Source organism: Silene latifolia, chromosome 10 (genome assembly GCF_048544455.1).
Source record: "Silene latifolia isolate original U9 population chromosome 10, ASM4854445v1, whole genome shotgun sequence".
In the NCBI taxonomy this organism is placed as follows: Eukaryota; Viridiplantae; Streptophyta; class Magnoliopsida; order Caryophyllales; family Caryophyllaceae; genus Silene; species Silene latifolia.
This window is the reverse complement of record NC_133535.1, coordinates 118,915,370-118,936,183: the sequence shown is the minus strand read 5'-3', so window position 1 is coordinate 118,936,183 and position 20,814 is coordinate 118,915,370. Positions and strand designations below refer to the sequence as shown.

At 33.0% G+C, this 20,814-nt stretch overlaps 1 protein-coding gene and 1 long non-coding RNA gene across 4 annotated transcripts; both read left to right on the top strand.

The window, feature by feature from the left end:
• Window positions 1-1,163: 1,163 nt before the first annotated feature.
• On the top strand, window positions 1,164-5,929 carry LOC141605849 (uncharacterized). 3 transcript variants are annotated; one of them, XR_012526504.1, is made up of 5 exons: window positions 1,168-1,574; window positions 1,681-1,770; window positions 3,860-4,179; window positions 4,897-5,149; window positions 5,640-5,929. It is a non-coding gene; the product is annotated as an uncharacterized LOC141605849 (long non-coding RNA). The 3 variants fall into 3 exon arrangements; XR_012526505.1 differs by having other exon boundaries at window positions 1,164-1,574; window positions 1,689-1,770; window positions 4,897-5,929; XR_012526503.1 differs by having other exon boundaries at window positions 1,167-1,574; window positions 4,897-5,929.
• A 2,881-nt stretch (window positions 5,930-8,810) lies between these two features.
• On the top strand, window positions 8,811-13,136 carry LOC141605847 (uncharacterized). The gene is made up of 4 exons (XM_074424763.1): window positions 8,811-9,280; window positions 9,449-9,546; window positions 12,330-12,401; window positions 12,929-13,136. Exons 1-3 carry the CDS (start codon window positions 8,983-8,985, stop codon window positions 12,381-12,383), a joined length of 450 nt encoding a protein of 149 aa, XP_074280864.1. The 5' UTR covers window positions 8,811-8,982; the 3' UTR covers window positions 12,384-12,401; window positions 12,929-13,136.
• The last annotated feature ends 7,678 nt before the right edge of the window (window positions 13,137-20,814 follow it).

Here is a 20,814-nt window from a genome sequence, read left to right as displayed (position 1 = left end):
GAGAATCCTTACTCTGTACGCCCAACTAGCCAAACACATAAGGAGTCACTTGAGCTTAACTACTAAATGTTTGAAGACGGTTAAAACTAAATGAAGAGATGTTTATGGTTGTATGACTTTATACTAACGTAAATTCAAACTCGTTTTAACGTAGTAGTACATACTCCCTCTTATTCTCAATAATTTTCCTTATTTCCTTTTTCGTCTACTTATAATACTCTCCCTATTTTCTTATTTGACAAACTTTTATACTTATTTTAATCACCCACCCAACAACAATACCCCACAATACTCATACTTTATCTTATTTTAATCACCTTACCCCACAACAATACTTATTTTAATCACACAATACATTCCCTCTCTCCAATCTTATACCCCACTACAATACTTTACCATATAATACTCCCTCCCTTAATTCTCGTGCCCTCCATAAACAGGGAGAGTTATTGAGAATAAGAGGGAGTAGTAGATTTGAAATTCCCTTGTCTTGTACTTCATCCATTCAACTCCACTCTACCACCTTTCCATAATCATCCATTCAACTCCACTCTACCACTTACTATAAAAAGAAAGTAAAATGACCATATTGTCCTTATCACACCATCCTATTTACAAGAAATGTCACTAGAACTAGATGACCCACCTCCTTTCCATAATGCTTAATCAAAACTCTTATGACCCACACATTATGCATTAATAAAGTAATTTGCACAATTCCATTTATACTTCTTTCATTTCTTTATTAACTCCTTAATACTTGTGCAAAATCAAACATGGTAGAGTGGAGTTGAATGGAGGAAGTATTGTATTGCTCTTTGCTTCATTTTACCAAAAACATAAAAAAAAAAGGCTTGGGTAACATATATATTTTTTTTTTGCTAAAATGTAAAGTTGTATATATATGATAAAATATACTCCCTCCTATTCTAAATAACTGTCCATTTGTTATTTCCGTCTATTCACATAACTGTTCCATTTGCCATATTTGGACATGGTTTTTTTACTTTCCTACCCTTGACTCTTTTCTTTATTTACCACCTCAATCACCCTAACCCATCATATTCAATACTTTTCATTATTTAACTCCTATATTCTTAACCCTATACAATAATTTTCATTATTTTAACTATATTCCTTAATTTTTGTGCCATTAGCCAAATGAGACACTTATTCGGAATAGGAGGGAGTACAACGGAGAGGTGCAAGTCATACTTTAAGCACCTAGGGGACATCAAAAGGATCAAAAGCATTAAGATACAGAGTTACATCAGCTCATTTAGCATCACATTATAACCATACTCCTCCATTTTTGTCTTTGTTTTTCTTCTCATATCAGCATATAAAAATCTAGATCACATGACGTTTCTTCCATCAGCACAGAGCACTCCTCAGCCACTCACCTCTGCTCAAATCGATCAACCCACCGCTGATCACCAGTCTTAACAGGTCGTTTGATGAGGGGGTTTACATATCTCCTGTACTAGCTTCTTAATCCTACTTCCAACATCTCCTAGTTTATCTAGTTTCATCTCTATTCTACAAACATTTCTTTGGTGCCAGATATAATAGAGGTAAGCATTAATCATTGTTCTAACGTTCCTCTTCCTCAGTCTGGTACGCCTGCACACAATCAGCCAAGTAAGAGTTTCTGTTCTTCTGATTTTAATCATCAACCAGTTTTCCAGATAGCTTAAGACGTGGCTACTATATACACACCCAAAGAATAAGTGCTGTACAGTTCCAGGTTCCTACTCACGGATGCAGCAGGTATCCCTGTCACTAATCCCCAGTCGTTGTAGTTTTGTTCTTGTGTTAATAGCATCTTGATAGATTAGCCATGTAATAATTCGATGCTCAGGTACAGTCCAGGAATCCCAAACCTGATGGTTATACCCATTTTTAATGCTATAACTCTCATTCCAATTTTCATGTATGAACCCTTGGCTAATTCGATCTTTAACCTGCCAATTTTCCTCCAACTCCAACTTGAGTCCCCATTAGGCTGATAAGTCCACCAGTCCATCCCTTTAAGATAGATATGGTTGACCCACTGGACCCAAAGCTTGTCAGGTCTATTGTAAATCCACCAGACCAGTTTACCAACCGCAGCAATGTTCCATATAGCTATGTTCTTAAGGCCCAAGCCTCCTCTTTTTGGGGTACAAACTTTATATCATGAAATAAGAGGAGTCCTAGAATAAATAGGCCCCCTTTCCCATAGGAAGTTCCTACACAATGCATCAATTCTATTCAATACCCCTTTGGGAATGACAAAGATCATGGCCAAGTAATTATGAAATGTGGAAAGCACTGACTGTATTAGCACCAGTCGACCTGCATCAGAGAGCTTCTTAGCCCCAATGCTCCTTATTCTTGCTGTAATCTTGTCAATGAGTCCTCTGCATTCATGCTTAGTCAGTCTTGTTGTTTGAAACCAGACACTTCTAAGATATCTTCTTTGTCCCTCTGATTCATGCCATTGAAGTAAGCATTAGATTTTCCAGGGCTTAATTTCAGACCAGATGCTTTTGAAAAGGTGCCAAAAGCTCTTATCATAGTCATAATAGACAGTTTATCCCCCTTGCAAAACATTAGTAAATCATCAGCGAAAATGAGGTGACACAACTTGATATGAGCACATTTAGGATGAAACTTAAGAGGGTAGTTTTCGGCAGCAAACTTTAAAGTTCTGGACAGGTATTCCATACATACAGTGAATAAGAGTGGTGAGATAGGATCCCCTTGTCTAAGCCCCCTTTTGCCCTGAAAAAACCCAAACGTTTCTCCATTCAAATTCAGAGTGAATGTAGGTGTTTTGACACAAGTCATAATCCATCCCCTGAAAGTAGGTGGGAAATTGAGTTTCTTTAGCATTTGATCTAAGAAATCCCATTCCACCGTATCATAAGCCTTCTGAAGGTCGATTTTGAACATACATCTTGGAGAAGCATTGGGTTTCTTGTACAATCGAATGAGATATTGGCAAATAGGAATGTTCTCCATTATGCTTCTACCTTTGACAAAGCCTCCTTGGTTTTGGCAGATTAAGTCAGGTATAGTATTCTTGAGAGCCCGTTGCACATAATCTTTGAAATGGACTTATACAACACATTGCAGCAAGCTATGGGCCTAAATTGCAGAACATTAGCTGGCCTATCCACCTTAGGAATCAAAGTAATATTAGTGGCATTCAATTGCTTGAGTAGTTTCCTGAATGGCATTGCATATATCATTCCTAATAATTGACCACGCATCTTTGAAGAATTTACTAGTGAAGCCATCTGGTCCAGGCGATTTTTCATTGAGGATGCTAAAAATGGTACTTTTGATTTCTGAATTAGTGACAGGCTCCATCAAAATGCTCCAGTGATCACTGTCACAAACCCTCCGTGTTAATAACCCTGCTGCTCACCTTCATGGTATCGTGTCTCTTGCCTAGGAGAGTGTGATAATATTCCAAAAAGGCCTGTTGTATTGAATTCTTGTCGTTACACGGATTCCCGTGCATATCCTCTACTTGTAAAACAGAATTCCTTACTCTCTTGGTTTTTATAATTCTGTGGAAAATGGCTGAATTAGTATCTCCATCACTTAACCAAACAACTTTGGCTTGTTGCTGAAGAAAACTGAACTTGGCCTTCTGCAATTCCTTAAGCTGTTGATTAATTTCATATTCCTGAATCATTAGTCTTAAATTCCCTGCATTTTTTTTGTAATTCTTGCTGGAGTTGTTCAAGTCTCACCTCGGCTGCATTGCATTTCCCCTCAATATCAGAAAAAGACGTGTTATTCAGTTGTTTCAAGATGGGCTTTAACAATTTGAGCTTTCTAGTGACTGCATACATTCTTATTCCAGGGATTTCAGTCTGCCAGCAAGCTTGGATGAGGTGCAAGAAATTATTTGCCTGCCCCCACATATTCAGATATTTAAAGCTCTTTATCCTTTCTCCTCCTGTTGAGAATTTGTCACTACACAGGGACAGTGATCAAATACTCCTTCGGGAAGGAAATTAGCATACATGTGAGGAAATTTATTCATCCAATCCTGATTGACCACAAGCCTATCTAATCTGCTATACACCCTGTCAATGGGTTGCTGTTTATTAGACCAACTGAAAAAAGCACCAGCTGCTTGTATGTCCATCATGCCATAATCAACCAGGGACTCTTGGAAAGGTATAGTATCTGCATCTGAAGTACTAGTACCTATCCTCTCATCAGAGTTAGTAACACAATTGAAATCCCCTTCCATAGCCCACAAGCCATGAATACTGGTGGCATAGCTCCGCAGATCATTCCATAATTCTTCTCTGTCAGAGATACTATTGAAGGCATAAATGAAAGTCATAAAGAATCTATCGTTGTTCAGAAGAGAGGTAGCCTCAAGATGGATGCATTGAGCAGTATAGTCATGGACATCAATATGATACTTTGCTGGGTTCCAACAATCCAAATGCGCCCACTTTTGTGCTTATTAGTATTAGTAGTAATGCACCAATCACTAAAATTATTAGTAACTCTATTGACATTATTAGGTTTTATTTTGGTTTCAAGTAAAGCAAACATCCTTATATCATGTTTTTGCAAGAACTTTATTATTGTACGTTGCTTATTAGAATCATTCATGCCCCGTACATTCCAAAAACCTATATTATGAATTTTAAACATCGTCAAAGTTCAGTCTCTCACTCCTCATATCCCCTATTCCTTCCTTTGGGACACCGCCATTGCCACTCAAAACCTGCATATATGTAGTACCTTTCCTTACTTGGTCCTAAGATGATACCTATTGAGTATTGATTATTTGATCAGGAGTATTAGCAACATCTATGCTGGTATCCTTGGGATTGACATCTTCCTCCTAACTGTTTCCTTTGTTATTTGTGCTTGCAGTCTGTCCCTATTGGATAGGAGCTGACACATTACTCATAAGAGCACCTTGCTGTGCAGTACCAGTCTGAATCTCAGAGCATTTGGCCGGAACATGTTGAATATCCCTGTGTACATGCCTCCATTCCAGCTTTCTCACTTGTTTCTTCTGTTCTACTCTTAGGTGACCCCGCTTGCAGTGTTTAATTTCATGTCCATATCCTCTACATTTGGCACACATGATAGGTTTCCACTCATACTCCACCTACTCTACAAGGTGACCTTCTTCATCTTTAAACTTGACACAATTAGGTAATGATTGACCAACCTTCAACTCCACCATAACCCTGGCAAAACTAAGTTTGGTTTTTGTCTCAGTTGCCCCGTCACTTTTCACATGTCCCTAGTATTCCTGCTATTTTAGGCAAACACTTGCCCCAAAATTTGAGGGGCAATATTCCATTTTGCGTAACATATTGATCATTACTCATTAGCGTAACAAAGTAGAATACTACTCATCCATCCGGTCATTTGTTTACATATTCCATTTTGCGGTGTCTCGGTTAATTGTTTACTTTTTTATTTTAGAATGTCTTTGAGCAATTTGTTCGTCATACTCAATTTTGTCTACTTGTCGTCTAATAATAGACCCCCTCCTCTTTGCTTGGTATTTGTATCAAAAGTAAAAGTAAACAAATGACAGGGATCGAAGGAGTACATTTTTTTTTCTCAAAGTTGATAAAAACTTTATTCTGGGTTTATAACAGGTTTTAGATTGGAGAACTTCAAAGCTGTCCGAGTAAAATTGACGTCTTCCAGGATGAAGATGTCAATTAGGGTCTATTCTCTTTGAATGAAATATCTTAACCATATTAGACTTAATTGAAGTGAATAACATAACAGTATGGCGATAGGGCGCTATCAAATGGTACACAATTTTAGTACCATCCTAATTAAATTAATTAAATAATAATTAATCATAGAAATAGTTAATGTTGAACCATATAGATATATATGTTTATGTTTTGATGATGTCAAGAGTGTTTTACATTCTATATACTCGTTGCGCGTAATTCTTTGTTTAGTCCCTTCAGATTAGACTTATTATTTGCAAAGCTTAAAGAATTGTGATGAAAGTATACAAGATCATATTATGATCAAGCCCTCAATCACGGATCAAGATATTACAAGATATTGAAAAATTATTCAAGCATTCATGAGAAGATGAAGCTCGGTTAACGATTGATCAAGCTTGAATAACGAAGTAGCCTACATTCGAAGTTCTCCTAAGAAGATTAGAATATTGTAGGTGATTATCTCGTAATGGTAACGTAAGAATGCACTTCTTAGATTGGTAAAGTTATAGCCTCACAGCTATAACATTGCTTATATAAGAGTTCAATGTTATAGCTCTTCTACTATAACATTGAGATGTCAAGTTTATACAATACACGACTAAAATGTTTTCAAATTGTTTTTGAAAAATGTTTTTGGTTCTTTTAATTGTTTTAGCAAAAAGTATTTATTTTTCAAGGAAGTCAATATTCATATCAAGCGTGGTTTTATTTCAAGCTTATGATTAGTTATTATGTTAAATGAACTTATGAGTTGAGTCATATTACTAATTAGGGTTTCTAATACTAACCACTCTTAAAACCTAAATCTAATCTACTGCCATGCTAGGGTTTTCACGAAAAACAAGGCTTATGAGCCGTGTGGTTCTCGTGTAAGCTTAATAATATAATTTGATTATTGTTAAGATTTTATTCTCTAGAATTATCTTAACATATCTTTTATATTTAGTATGATATGGTTATATATGATAAGAATATTTTTTGTTATGGAAAATCTTATCATATCTTAAAATGTAAGGAAAAGATATTAAGAGAATAATTGATAAAATTATCTTTTAGTTATTCTTTATTATCTCTTAAGATTTTAAGGATAGAAATAATAAGATATGATTTGTTTACATATCCTATTATTTCGGCCTCTAGGGTTTCGTTGAAACCGAGTGCCATGCTTCCTCTTTTGCTATAAATACTTTACTCTTTGCTACATTCAAAAGAAGACCTTTGAGCATAATTTTGATTTTATTTTCAAAAGCAAAAATCGTGTTTTAAAGCAAGAAAGTCGTTTTGTTTATTTTCGAAAAAGGTCGTGTGTCTTATGGGGGTGTTTGGTAAACGGCGGATTGAGAAATTTTCAGCATATTCAAGGCTTTTAGCATGTTTGACTCACCAATCTACTATTTTGAGTGTTTGGTAAATGGCATATTGAAAGAGTAGATTGGAGCTCAATCTTTGTTTTCCAATATCTTTTGCTTACCCAAAGATATTCACATTAGTAGATTGTGAAATATGAATCCGTCAACAATCTACTCATAGATACAACAATCTATTAACCAAAATCTGCTAATTACCAAACACTTCTACTAAATCTGCTAATTGAAATATACTAGTCAAACCTGTTAATCCAATCTGTCATTTATAATTTGCTTGACCAATCTGTTTCTGCTAATATCAATCTGCTGATTACCAAACAGAGCCTATACTTGTGCATTCGTTTTTTCGTTATCGTTATAAGATAATAGTGCTTAATTGATTTCTTACTCGTTCATTAACGTGAACTTTTAGTAGAATCATTAGTGCTTTCTTATTAGCGTAAGTTAGTCACTCGAGTATTTAACGATACTCACTTGAGTTACAACTAGGGTTAGTTGTACGAGTTGGGTTAGTAAATTTGTAATCCGTAGAAAGGTACTAAATTTATTAATCGAGAATAGTGGACGTAGGTTTCGACTTGTGAAACTGAACCACTTCAAAAATCGTGTGTGTCTCTCTTCTCTTTCGTTTGTTTCGTTTTACGATTTGCTTAAATTCGTTAATTAGTTGATTAGTTAAAGTTTAATCAATAAACTTTAAATGATTAATTATATATTTATAATCGAAAAAGTGGGCTAAGTTTTTAATCCTCAATTCACCCCCCTCTTAAGTATTTCAGCTATTGATAGACTCTTCAGTTAATAACTTTAGCACAATATATAGAAGGGCATTAAAAGGAAACATATTGTATTCATCATTAACATTATAGTCGCAGTTAATATCATCACGATGGTGACACAACCTAATCCCATTTCTTCCTGTTGAGAGCTTTTAATTAAATTAGATATTTGGACAGTTTGTAAAATGTTCATATGCGTTATATCCAGGTGTTTGCTTCAAATATAAGTTATGAAGGGATCTTTGGTTAACAACACATGTACAAACAATCAATCTTGTGAAACCGCCATTTCAATTTACACTACAATCTTAATTTGCAATAAGATTTCCATGCATTTATTATTGTACCTTCCTTAATGAATCATGGTAAAGTTTACACATAGATTGAAAAGGAATTGTGTATTAGCAAAGGACAGAGATGGCGAAGACGATGGACATGGAAATGGGAGGTACAAGGAGGGCCTAATTTAGTTGCGCAAATGTCAATATACATAGTCTTTCAGTTTCCTTTTTTCATGTGAGTTGACTTAAGTCTTAAGCTAATAAAAATTAACAAATAGATCAAAATATAATTTAGTTTTCCAAAATATCTCCGGTGATACTGAAAATAATTATAATTGAACAAAACTTGTAAAAAGTGAAATAACGAAGAAAAAATATGTTGGTTATTTATTTGAGCAGTCCGTTTTGCTTCAGACCGCCTTATTTCAGACCGTAATAAGACCTCTCACAAGTGAGAAGCACATGGGTGGTGTGGGACACCTCCATGTGCTTTCCCACTCATACTCTAAATGGGTTTTTTGCGAGAGGAAATGGTATCCGTCTGACCATTTCAGACGGATATAGCGATCTGAAATAAGAATTTGTGTTCAAGTGAAGCCCAAATTTAAACCTAAAGTTGTACAAGAAAAGTGTTCCTTTGTGGACAAAGAACATAAGTGATAAGTGGAAAGTTAAAAAAAAAACAGTAGTTTAGTTTCCTCTACAAAGCAAGTAGCAAGTAGCAACCACTCAACTTGAACACACTTTACTTTCACACTTTCCTGTTCACACTCCACACTCCACACTCCACACTCTCACTCACTCTCGATCTCTCTCTCTCCTAAAAATGGCTCATGCAAAGGAACCCACCACACCTACCACCGCAACACCACCACCACCACCACCTTCAATCGGCAAGATCGGACCTTACACCGTCTTCCTCACTCCTCCTTCGACCCCTACTCCTACCCCCACTGCCGCCGTTACTCATAAACCCTCCCCCTCACCTACCACCGTCGCTATCCCCATCCCCGAAACACCGAAAAAGGTCGCACCCCCTGTCCAACCACCTCCCATTCAGTATCCTACTTCCCCTGTTGATCGTTTCGCCTTTCTCCGCCGCGCTCTCTCTAAAGTCCACCAGGGTATGCTTCCCCCTCTTTTATTACACTCGCCTTGTTCCATACTTCCATTCAATTTTACGGTTTTCAAAAATGGAATCAAGGAAGTATCTATCTGAATTATTGTCAATTCCTACTTCTTTTCATTATATAATTGATATTCATTGTTTGTATTTAAAATGGGAAATGTAGTGCATTCGAGTGTGGATGAGTACATGGCGAATTGGCTGGGGTTAGATCAGTCCAAATATCAGTGGGCTTTGAATGATTATTACGAAACTAAAGGCTTGGTAATTTTCCCCATCTCTTTACTATCTACCAATGTACTGCATTTGTTGCCATTTTTTTGTAATTTTGCTTAACTAGTCTACCCAATTTCTTGTTTAATTTTAAGGATTATGATCTAGGTCTCCGTCTCTCAGACCCTCTCATATACCTTTTTCTGTATTATGTCTCCTTATAATTCTTTTTTAAACACATTTTCAATTTCGACAAGGCGTGTTAACTTAACAAGAAAATATAGTTGACAGAAACAAATATGAACTCATGGTACTACAGTTAATGGGGAAAAATGTTCTCATAAGAAACCATGTTCTATAATGTGTACTTGTGTATTTTGAGAGAGATTTAGAATAGAATTATATCAGAATGTGAGAATGTTATTGTGAAGAAACATACGGAGTATCTTTTTACTACTACCAATAACATTACCCAATGCTTCAATGGCTCCCATAAATTGCGCGTTTGGGGGGTTGGATGTGCGCAACCTTCGCTTTATGTTAACAACACGAACAGGTTGTTTTGCAAATGACCCAAAATGAAAATTACAGGGAAAACTGCATCAAATGATTGTTATTTGACGATAAAAAGAAGCGCTCCAAGTTTAGTGAGCCAATTTGCTTTATTCCATCATAATTCAGAACCAAAAAATAACCTGTATTTGCTTCTATAAAAAATGTTAACATGAAGTAAGTATGGAGTGTTTTTTTATGGATATGAATATGTGATGATGGTCAGACCTCGGAAATTTGACGATAGCTTTTAAACAAACAATCTATTAAGGTAAACTGGTGAAGTATTTCATAGCTTAATTAGGATTTTTGGATGGCATGTTAAGGTTTATAGCTTCATGATGTTACTGTGGGCCTTAGAATGAGGTAAGCTTTGGTTGTTGGGTGGGCAGTACATAACAACTGATTGGTGAATATTTGCTATGGTATTACACATAGTTCGGGAAGATAACTATAGGTGAATATAAAGTAATAAAGGCTTAAATCTGCACGTGTTGTGGTTGTGTTTATATTTTTAAAGTTTAAATAGTTTGTAAAAACTATAAACTCGTTTTTTAGATGTCTTATTTGTCTTTATCAGCTACTCCCTCCGTCTCAACAATTCTTTACGTTTTCTTTTTCACATTTGTCGAGGCGCATTTTACACCATCAATATCTTTCACTTTGCATTGATAGAAATTTGATATTCTTAAATGTATTCACAAAGAATCAAAGACGAATCAAACAAGATCCCACATGACTATATTTTCTCTTATAGATTGTCAAGAATATTAAAGACCTATTGAGTTGTGAATAGTGTTCAAAAGCAAATGTAAAGAATCTGTTAGACGGAGGGAGTACCAGTCAGCATGTAGCCATGTTGCTTGTTGCAATACTTTGTGTATTACCTTGAATGCTTGAACTAGAAGCCATTTGTCTTAGAAACATTGGTAGTGTGGAGAACTAGGAATTGTTATTTTGGTTTTGGAGTATTGAGTTTTCAATGATGTCAATGAAATTGCTATATCCCATTTCTACCAAAGTCAGAGATTCTCTTTTTAGGCTTTGGAGTATGATGGAAGTATGGAACAAGACCAAAAGACTCACTAAACCATCTTTGCTCTTTCTTGTGTGAAAAAGCAGTTAGTTGGCACACTTACCGATGCAATTCTTATTACGGGTTATTTAGAATAGATGATAGGTTGCACTCATCATACCCTACCTCGTCATAGATGGGAGCCTTGAGGAACTGTGTTGCTCACTTGTTTTTGTCAATGATTCCGCACTATAGATTTCCATGCTCAATTTCTGAGTTAGTTTCATTTACTATTTTTTTACATGCAGTATTGGTTACTCTGCATAACATAAGAATAGTACTTTTACCGGAAAGTTGAAAGATAATCTGAATTCTTCATTATTTACTGCTGCTGTACTCATTTGGGAAATATGAGTGGGCTTTGCATTCCATAATAAAATGTAAATGGCCATTTAAGCAATTTGTCTAACTTGGAAGTACAAACTGTTATCTGAAGACCTAATTTTATTACGCGTTGGTATTCCTCACCTTGTTTCTAGTCTTTATTGGGTGTGCTTCTGAGCATCACATGGCTCCGGGCTATCATTTTGCACTTTAGAGTTTAGACTTTGTTCATCTCTTGCTTTAGTTACTAGTTGCAACTTTTTCTAGGCAGTAAGTCTGTCACCCAACTGTTTTCTTATTATTAAGTTGTATCGTGACTTTAGGCCTAACATAGGTACTGACTGTGCTCTATGACTCACTGAGCTAGTATTGAGCTTTTAGTATACCCGTCCATAACAGCAGGATTATGCCTCAAACGCTCTATGCGAGATTATGTGTTGGCAGCCTCACACGGTGTTACACGTCTGACAAGATGCTATTTCTAGGTAACTCAAAAGTGAGTACTTGTTTCCGAAACTAAAGCTCAAGCTAAAGCAAAATAAAGAGCAACTTTACATAACATAAGGAAGTGTAACTAATTTAGTTAGCCTTTTAGCTCTATTCCATTTTAATACAAAACTAAGGAGATAAGCTTGCTTCAAGTATCATGTTTGTATTGTCATTTGGATAAGTGACTTTAATCAGCGTAGTTAGTGAAATTTGACACGTAGCACAAGGACTTAAGCACTTTGTCACTCCCGTGTAGAACTATGGAATCTAATGACTATATATTGAGTTTTGGCTCTTGTATGGTTATGGTATCTTGCTGAACTTGTGAGGCAATTTGCCGTGTAGTCCTGTAACGAGACTTTCATCAACTGAGAACTTCTGTTTCCCATTTCAGGAGAAAGGAGATGCCTTGACAAAAGAAGTTACGAACAAGAGCCAAACTGTTTGAATCAATATTATGCGGCAGGTTTAAACTCGACTCTAAAACACTTTCCTCTTCCTGTTTCTTGGTATCTTATGGAAAAAAAAGTGACAAGGTTTAAGAAACATAACAAATGAAGGTCTTAGTGTACAATAATACCCTTTGTTTACTCTTCAGTCCTAACCTACTTATATAGTGGGCGGGTGCCATTGGAGAAGGTTTCTTGGTCAAGTCGACAGGTTTCACTAATACTGATTTTTAGGCTCCTTTTGGATTCTCGGAATCTCGGGTATTATTTCCTTCTTTATTTTGAGTCCTGACTGATCTGGTCCCTTTGTTTTTGCCCTAGGTGTTTGGACTAGTATTTGTAGTCTTTGACTTTTGTTGTATCCTAATCTTTCGACCTTAATAAATTGCCAGAACAATAAGTGTAGTTGATGGGCAGTTCGGTTATTTACTTTAAACTACTCCGTAGTTTTTAAAAGACACAAATGGAAGGTATCTAAGAAACAGAGGGAGCACATATTCTTGGGAGATTGCGTTTGTGACATGTTCCAATGTTGTTGTTGCAGGATTATGTAACTGAGTATCTGAGTTTCTCCTTTCGCAATTGTATCATATTAGTAAAGATGGGAGTGGTGAAATGGGGTTGAGTTTACGGACCTCGTCTTGTATCATGGAATATGGGCTTCATTATGCATTGTCCTAGTAAGGCAGTTCCAATGTAATCTTTGAAAAATGTAGTCTATTATTGGTAATCTTTTATCTCTTTGAAGCATCTATTCTTGCTTGTGATGAAAAGTTACTCGTGACATCTCACAACCACTTTCCCTTTTTATCATTATTTAAACGGGCTGTGAGACGTCACAAGCTTGTGAGTGTTGTGAGTTGTGATGCATCACAAATGAGAATTTGTGTTAAAAGTATTTTTTATATCTACTTTGTGTTATTAAGAAAAAGCCTAAAAGTCGGGTTACATAGGTATAAATCATGTAACAACTAGTTTGAAAGCCCGTACTTCGTACGGGTTAATGACCTTGATTATTTTAAAACTAAATTATAGAACATTATCGAATAGGTGATTCGAAAAAATGAAATATCTTAATCCCTTATGGTCTCTTGATACATACTTGATTCTAAGCATTAAGTAGCCTCTAAAGCTTTGTTATCTCGAATTCTGGCAAAAATTTATTAAATATTAATTATCATAAGTGTAAGCCAATCGAGGCGGTTTGATAGCCCTTATGATTAATATAAAGATAGGTGTTTCGAAGTTCAAATCCGGGTGTCACGTAATTTTTAAAAAAAATGAAATACCCTAATCCCTTATGGTCTCTTGATACGTACTTGATTCTAAGCATTAAGTTGCCTCTAAAGCTTTGTTATCTCTAATTCTAGCAAAATTTATTAACTACTAATCATCATAAGTGTAAGCCAATGTGGGTGCTTTCATAATCCTTATGATTAATACAAATACAGATGTGAAATTAATGAATAGTTTACATTTGCTATATTTTAGTAGGGAGAATAAAGCAAATGTAAACTATTGATTGAGACGGAGGGAGTATATATTTTGTTTGAACCATATGCCTACCCGTCAAATATGGACAATTTACTTACACATGTCATTCTTATAAGTTAGTCATTTCAATTTTTTTTGTTCAATTAATAAGACCGTCTTACATAATAATAATAATAATAATTAATCTTCTAATTACTGATACATAAAGTTCATTTTTATGTTCTTTCTTTTTCAAAGCACATGTAATGTATACTCTTATGATCATCTTATTGCTATCATTCCACCGTAAAGGCGTAAAAGATAAATCTATCTATGTTTTTGGCCACTATAAGCAAACATAAGTACAATCTAATGACAACAAAATTATAGTTTGTTAAAATTTAATTTTAACCGTTAATAATAGAAACTCTTAAGAGTTCTCTTTCACAATAGTTAAGTGACTCAAAAGATTTTGGGTTGATTCCCAACTTTCAAGGATGACTTTTATTTATAATCATAAGAACACCCTACCTTATGAATGCTAATCTTTCAATGTGGGACAAATCTACTATTTATACGTAGTGTATTTATAACACCTCAATTATTTTTCAATGTGGGACAAATAACATACTAATAAATACACCATTTTTTTCACACCTAGCTCGACATCCAACTCGAATCCCGAAATACGGACAACTGCTACTCATTATATCTAATAGTAGTTATATTTAATATTTAATAATATGAGCAAATACTATATGTTAATATTCATACATTCAAAAGATCCGATTAATAATGAGCAAATACTAACAAACTAATCTTATCTAGAATCTAAAGTTTTTCGCACGTATATTGGTAACATTTGTGCAATTTTATCTTATTGCTAACAAACTAATCTTATCTAAAGTCCAAAGTTTTTCTTACGTATAAAATTAACATTTTTTTTATAAATATTAAGTAGTTTTTAAGGGTTGAACTCTTAAGATGAAAAAAATGTTAAAACTTGAAAAATTAACATTATATAACGTTACTTTTAAAATCTCTTATATAATAAGAATACTATTGATGTATGTTCGTTATTTAAAAATTCAGCTTAAAAATTATAAAATAAATAACTTATTGTTAAACTACTAAATTTGAGTAGAAAAGGAGATAATATAAAAATATATAATTATATAATTGTGAAAACACCAAAATCAAAAGTATAATACAAATAAATTTCACTATTGTGGGGGGTAATAATACAAACTCTTATAAGAGGTATCTAAGACAATATTTAAAAGACTAAAAATATTTTGGGTTGATATTTAAGTTCCAAGGATGACTCATATTTATAATCATAGGATCACCCCATATTATGTTAATCTTTCGCTGTGAGGCAATTCTACTATTTATAATAATAGGATCAGCACACCTTATGTTAATCTTTCGATGTGGGACAATTCTACTATTTAAAAAAGAATGACCACACCTTATGTTAATTTTCCGATGTGGGACAATTCTACTATTTATACGTAGTATGTTCACCACATCTTAGTATTTTACAATGTGTGACATATAATATACTAAGAATTACATCATCTTTTTCGCACCTAGTTCGACATCCAACTCAATTTAATAACGTTTTGTTCTTTGGATTTTCCCCCCTTAATTGATGCATGAACTCTTTTTGTAAGTCTTTTACTTTAAGTACATATTTAAACAAAAAAATGTTGAAGACGGATAATTCCGTTTTAAATAAAAATTCGTGGATAATAAAATACAAATAAATTTGGTATTAAGACTACATAAGCTGTTATGACCTATGGATTTTTTTAGGAAATTTTTTTGGTAGCATTTTATTATGAGTGTGTTGACAGTTCCTAGAGCTAATATAGTAGTTGAACCTTGAGCTATTTGCTATACTTGGATTTCTTCAACTGTTGTTTGCTTAGTTGTTTGACTAATATCCAGTTAATTGGTCCCATTGTAATGAAATCATACCTAACTCATTTTTATATTCTCATTCTCATTAAATTGAATTAATCAATATTAATCGCTTTTAAGAATTATTAATTATGGAGATCATGGATACTTATTGTTACATTTGTTAGTTAGTCTTATCGGTGTTCGATTGTTAGATTAAAGTATAATATAATTAGATAATTGAATCAAGAAAATCAAGGTCACTTGTATCATTTTAACTGTTAGAGCACAATAAATGTAACATATTAGACAACTGTAACATATAAGAGCTCTTTAAGACAATACTTAAGAGACTCGAAAAATTTTAGGTTGATATTTAAGTTCAAAGGATGACTCATATATATAATCATAGGATTATCACACCTTATATTAATCTTTCGATGTGGGATAATTCTATTATTTATAATTGGATGACCCCACCTTAGGATCATCACACCTTATGTTAATCTTTCAATGTGGAATAATTCTATTATTTATAATTGGATGACTCCACCTTGTGGTAATTTTCCGGTGTGGAACGATTCTACTATTTATACGTAGTATGTTCATCACACTTATATTATTTTTCAATGCGTGACAGATAACATACTAAGAAGCGCGTCTTCTATTTCTCACCTAATTCGACATCTTATTCTGTCTATTAATAATCTTACTTTTTTTTTCTTTTTTTTTTTGTGCAAATGATATGAAATTCATACTCTAATAATTTCATTTTTTTTTATCCCAAATCTAATTATATAATTTTTTTACGATAGCTTTTTATCAAATGAAATGTAAAATATTTTTATATGAATTATAAACATGACTTGGATATATAATATATATTATAATAATTAAAAAATATCCACTTTATTTTTTATAGCATATTGCGGAGATATGATATAAGCTTTTAAGATCTCTTTAAGACAATACTTAAGAGACTCAAAAGATTTGGGTTAATACCTAAGTTTCAAGGATGCCTCCTATTTATAACCATAGGATTAACCCAATTTGTTAATTTTTCGATGTAGGATAATTCTATTATTTATACGTAGTATATTCTCCACACCTACATTATTTTTCAATGTGGGAGATATAAGGTATTAAGAACTAAGAGGTACACTGTCTTTAGTATGTGCAAATTTTGACATCTTATTCTGTCTATTAATAATCTTACTTTTTTTTTTCTTTTATTTTTTTTTGCAAATGATATGAAATTCATACTCTAATAATTTCATTTTTTTAATCCCAAATCTAATTATATAATTTTTTTTACGATAGCTTTTTATCAAATGAAATGTAAAATATTTTTATATAAAAATTATAAACATGACTTGGATATATAATATATGAAATATATATTATAATAATTAAAAAATATCCACTTTATTTTTTTATATCATATTGCGGAGATATGATATAAATTTTTAAGATCTCTTTAAGACAATACTTAAGAGACTCAAAAGATTGGGTTAATACCTAAGTTTCAAGGATGCCTCCTATTTATAATCATAGAATTAACCCAATTCGTTAATTTTTCGATGTAGGACAATTCTATTATTTATACGTAGTATATTCTCCACACCTACATTATTTTTCAATGTGGGAGATATAATGTATTTGCAAATGACATATAAAATTTATACTCTAATGATATCATTTTTTTTTATCACGAATCTAATTATATTATTTTCATAGTTTTTTTAACAATACTTTGTTGTCAAATGAAATGGAAAAGTTTTTATACAAAAATTGAAAATATCACTTGAATATAATTTAAGAAATATATATATATATATTATAATAATTAAAAGATTCTCCACTTTATTTTTTACATCAAAAATTATTATTTATGATACTTTCCTAAATTGATTTTTGATGATGTGGACGCTCTAGAATCGCTCGAAAAAAGCCTCTTTTATAAATATATACTAGATTTAATGCCCGTGCGATGCACGGGCCTATTGGTAGAGTTTTATGTAATATTTTTAATTATATTAAAAATGTTACTCCGTATTTATTAGATCTAACTTTGAGAATGACTTGTTAGTTGTTACTATAACAACAAAATGTATGTAGCTTAATTCATTCGAATTCTGTGTAGATAATTGATCTTAATTTGTTAAGAATTGTTTGGTAAACACTTCTACTCGAACAATACAAATCTTAAGTGAAGATCTTTACAACAACAAATTAAATAAAATTTTTTTATATATTTCATTATGGATTATAAATTCTGAAAAGTTTTCTATATTAGTTTGATATTGTTCTATATTAATGAAAGTGACGGTTTACCGGAATTACCTGATAAAACGTGATGAGAAATTAAATTGTTTATCACACGTTATAATAACGTCATTATTGTAATATGACTTTTTTAAGTTCATATTTTACTTAATCAACGTAATTAATGTGCATTAAGATATCTTTTCTTCGTCTAAAAACTCTAAATACATTAGATCTGTCTCGTGTTCTAGTTTTATATGGTAGGTATATACAAATTCTTGGGAAGAAGTTTGTAAATAATTTTATGAAAACGGTCTTACAAAAGAATAAATGATACATGCAATAATCCCTGTTTGGCCTTTGATTTTATCATAGTTACATTAATTTATCAATTGGAATAATGGCTTACTCATCCATAATCCTAGGAAACTCTCTAATGCTCCCCTCAACCCATCAATATTTGAATCCCAATACCATGCTCTATCTCACCGGCCCTCCTCCATGATAAAGTCCTTATTCTTCTGCAGATCCGATGTTGTTTATCCTACAAATAGCTTATAGGAGAGATTAAAGAGCCCCATTGTCAAGATTAAATAGTATGATTTGATGCATGTCAAGATTAAAAATAGTCTCAACCGTTTGTGTTTTTTGAACAATAGTTCAAACTGTCATAAAATAGTGAAATATCTTTGATTGATACAATACACGTTTATCTTTACCCTTAATCATTTTATGATAATAGTCTGACTAATAAGGTAAGTTATGTATATGATCTTCGTAGCACAATTTATTGTTAACCTTCATTATATATTAAATTAACGAGTATTGTGATTAGTGAAATATAATCATGTCTCACTTGAAAAGACGAACAAAGTAAAAATATACTCTCTTCGTCCCGAACCAAACTGTGTGTGAATGATCAAATTACTCATCAAGTTCACCCTTAAAATAGAAAGGACAACAATAATTGACCGAGACATCTCAAAATGGAATTGAACAACAAATGACCGGCACATAGGGAGTAAGAGAAGAGGAACATTTCGATTAGGGAATAGTAATATGCAAGATGTAATATAATCACACATATATAGAGAGGAGAGCTCAAATATTAGTCACGATGAAGAATTGAGGTATTCTACTCCAATTAAGCTTCAAATCTTATTTTATATTATCTTTTAACTAATTATATTAATACGTTAATAATCTCATTTTATTTTATATTATCTTTCCACTAATTATATTAATACGTTAATAATCAAAATAGGTCGCTAAAGGTTGACTCTCTAATTACAAAGATAAGGAGGGGTAGGATATAACTATTACTCCAGAATTTCCCTACTATCTATCACTGATACTCTAATTTACAATTACGTGTAATGTAGTTAGAATGCCAAGCCCTACTATTTATGAGAGAATCGTTGAAGTGTCTTTATTCAAGCTGACGGTAGAAAAGAAGAACGGGGTCTTAGACACCCGACCAAAATTTGCGGTCTTTGGAAGGCTTAGCTTAAGGTTCCTTTCTTTCTCCTTAGATAAACTTTGTAAAATTTATATTCATATATATTCCTAATCTTTGGCAAATATATCTTGAATAGTTATTCTACATGAGTAAAAAATAATAAAATAATAATTGCAATAAAAACAACGTAAAATTATTACGCAGCTGCAAAAAACATCTGCTTTGTGAATTTATCGAAATGCTACGAAATACGAATAACATTAGCTTGTGAGATCTAAGGTAGAAGCATCAAGCATGCATGGATTCTTGATTAATGGATTTTCGAATAGAGAGATACTTAAAACTAAGCGTAAATAAGAGACGATCATATAATTCAGATTGTTCTCGAATTTAAACAATAAAATCCAAATATAAAAAGTAAAATAAAATCAAGAGTATACATTGTGTCATGGCAAGTGATGTTTAACAATCTTTATATTATACCCCGTATTAAGTTATATATAAGGATTCATATCACAATGGCTATTCTCAACATGTACACTAACTTTAACCCTTCAAGAAAGCAACCAATTAATACGGAGTATCCTAATTTACTTGGTATCTATACATAACCATGCAGCTAACAAAATAGTATGGACACAAAGTCAATCATCTCAAGCAAAGCTCCCTACAAATAAATAGATGGATGTTAGTAAAAGTAGGATTTACAAATATCGAAGTCACTTGCCTCGTGTCGAAGTTGTATATTCACGGTTTTTCTTCTTCGAACCACTGCCATAGCAAATAAATATACGAAGTGTTAATATCTAACATACAAAATATATTACTGTCAAATAAGAAATACGTAAAAAGTATGTTAAAGAGCTAAATTCTATATAATAAGAAACTAAATTTCATCATTAGAAGCGCAAGTAACAATTACAAATTACAAATAAAAAAAGTGAAAGTTGGAATATTAAGGAGGTGGATAGTTGTTTATATACTAACACAAATTGTTATTGATTTGACTTAGGATTCCAACTTTAGATAGATGGTATTCTCATACAATTTTATCAAAAAATATTTTTAATATGTAAAGTAGTCTAGAAAATTTGGACTCTCTGTAATCGCTCGAAAAAAGCTTCCTTTATTAATATAGATAGATAGATATAGATATAGATGCTATGTACTTGATGAAACATCAGGGCCCAATGACGAAGTACATGAGGACATTCATGTGTTGAGTCGATTATAATAAGCTTGTAAGCCTAGCCTTGATGACTTGACCGTTAACGAAATTTCCACTCCTCTCGTTGATGCGGTTCTCCACTTCTTGTGGGCTTATGAAT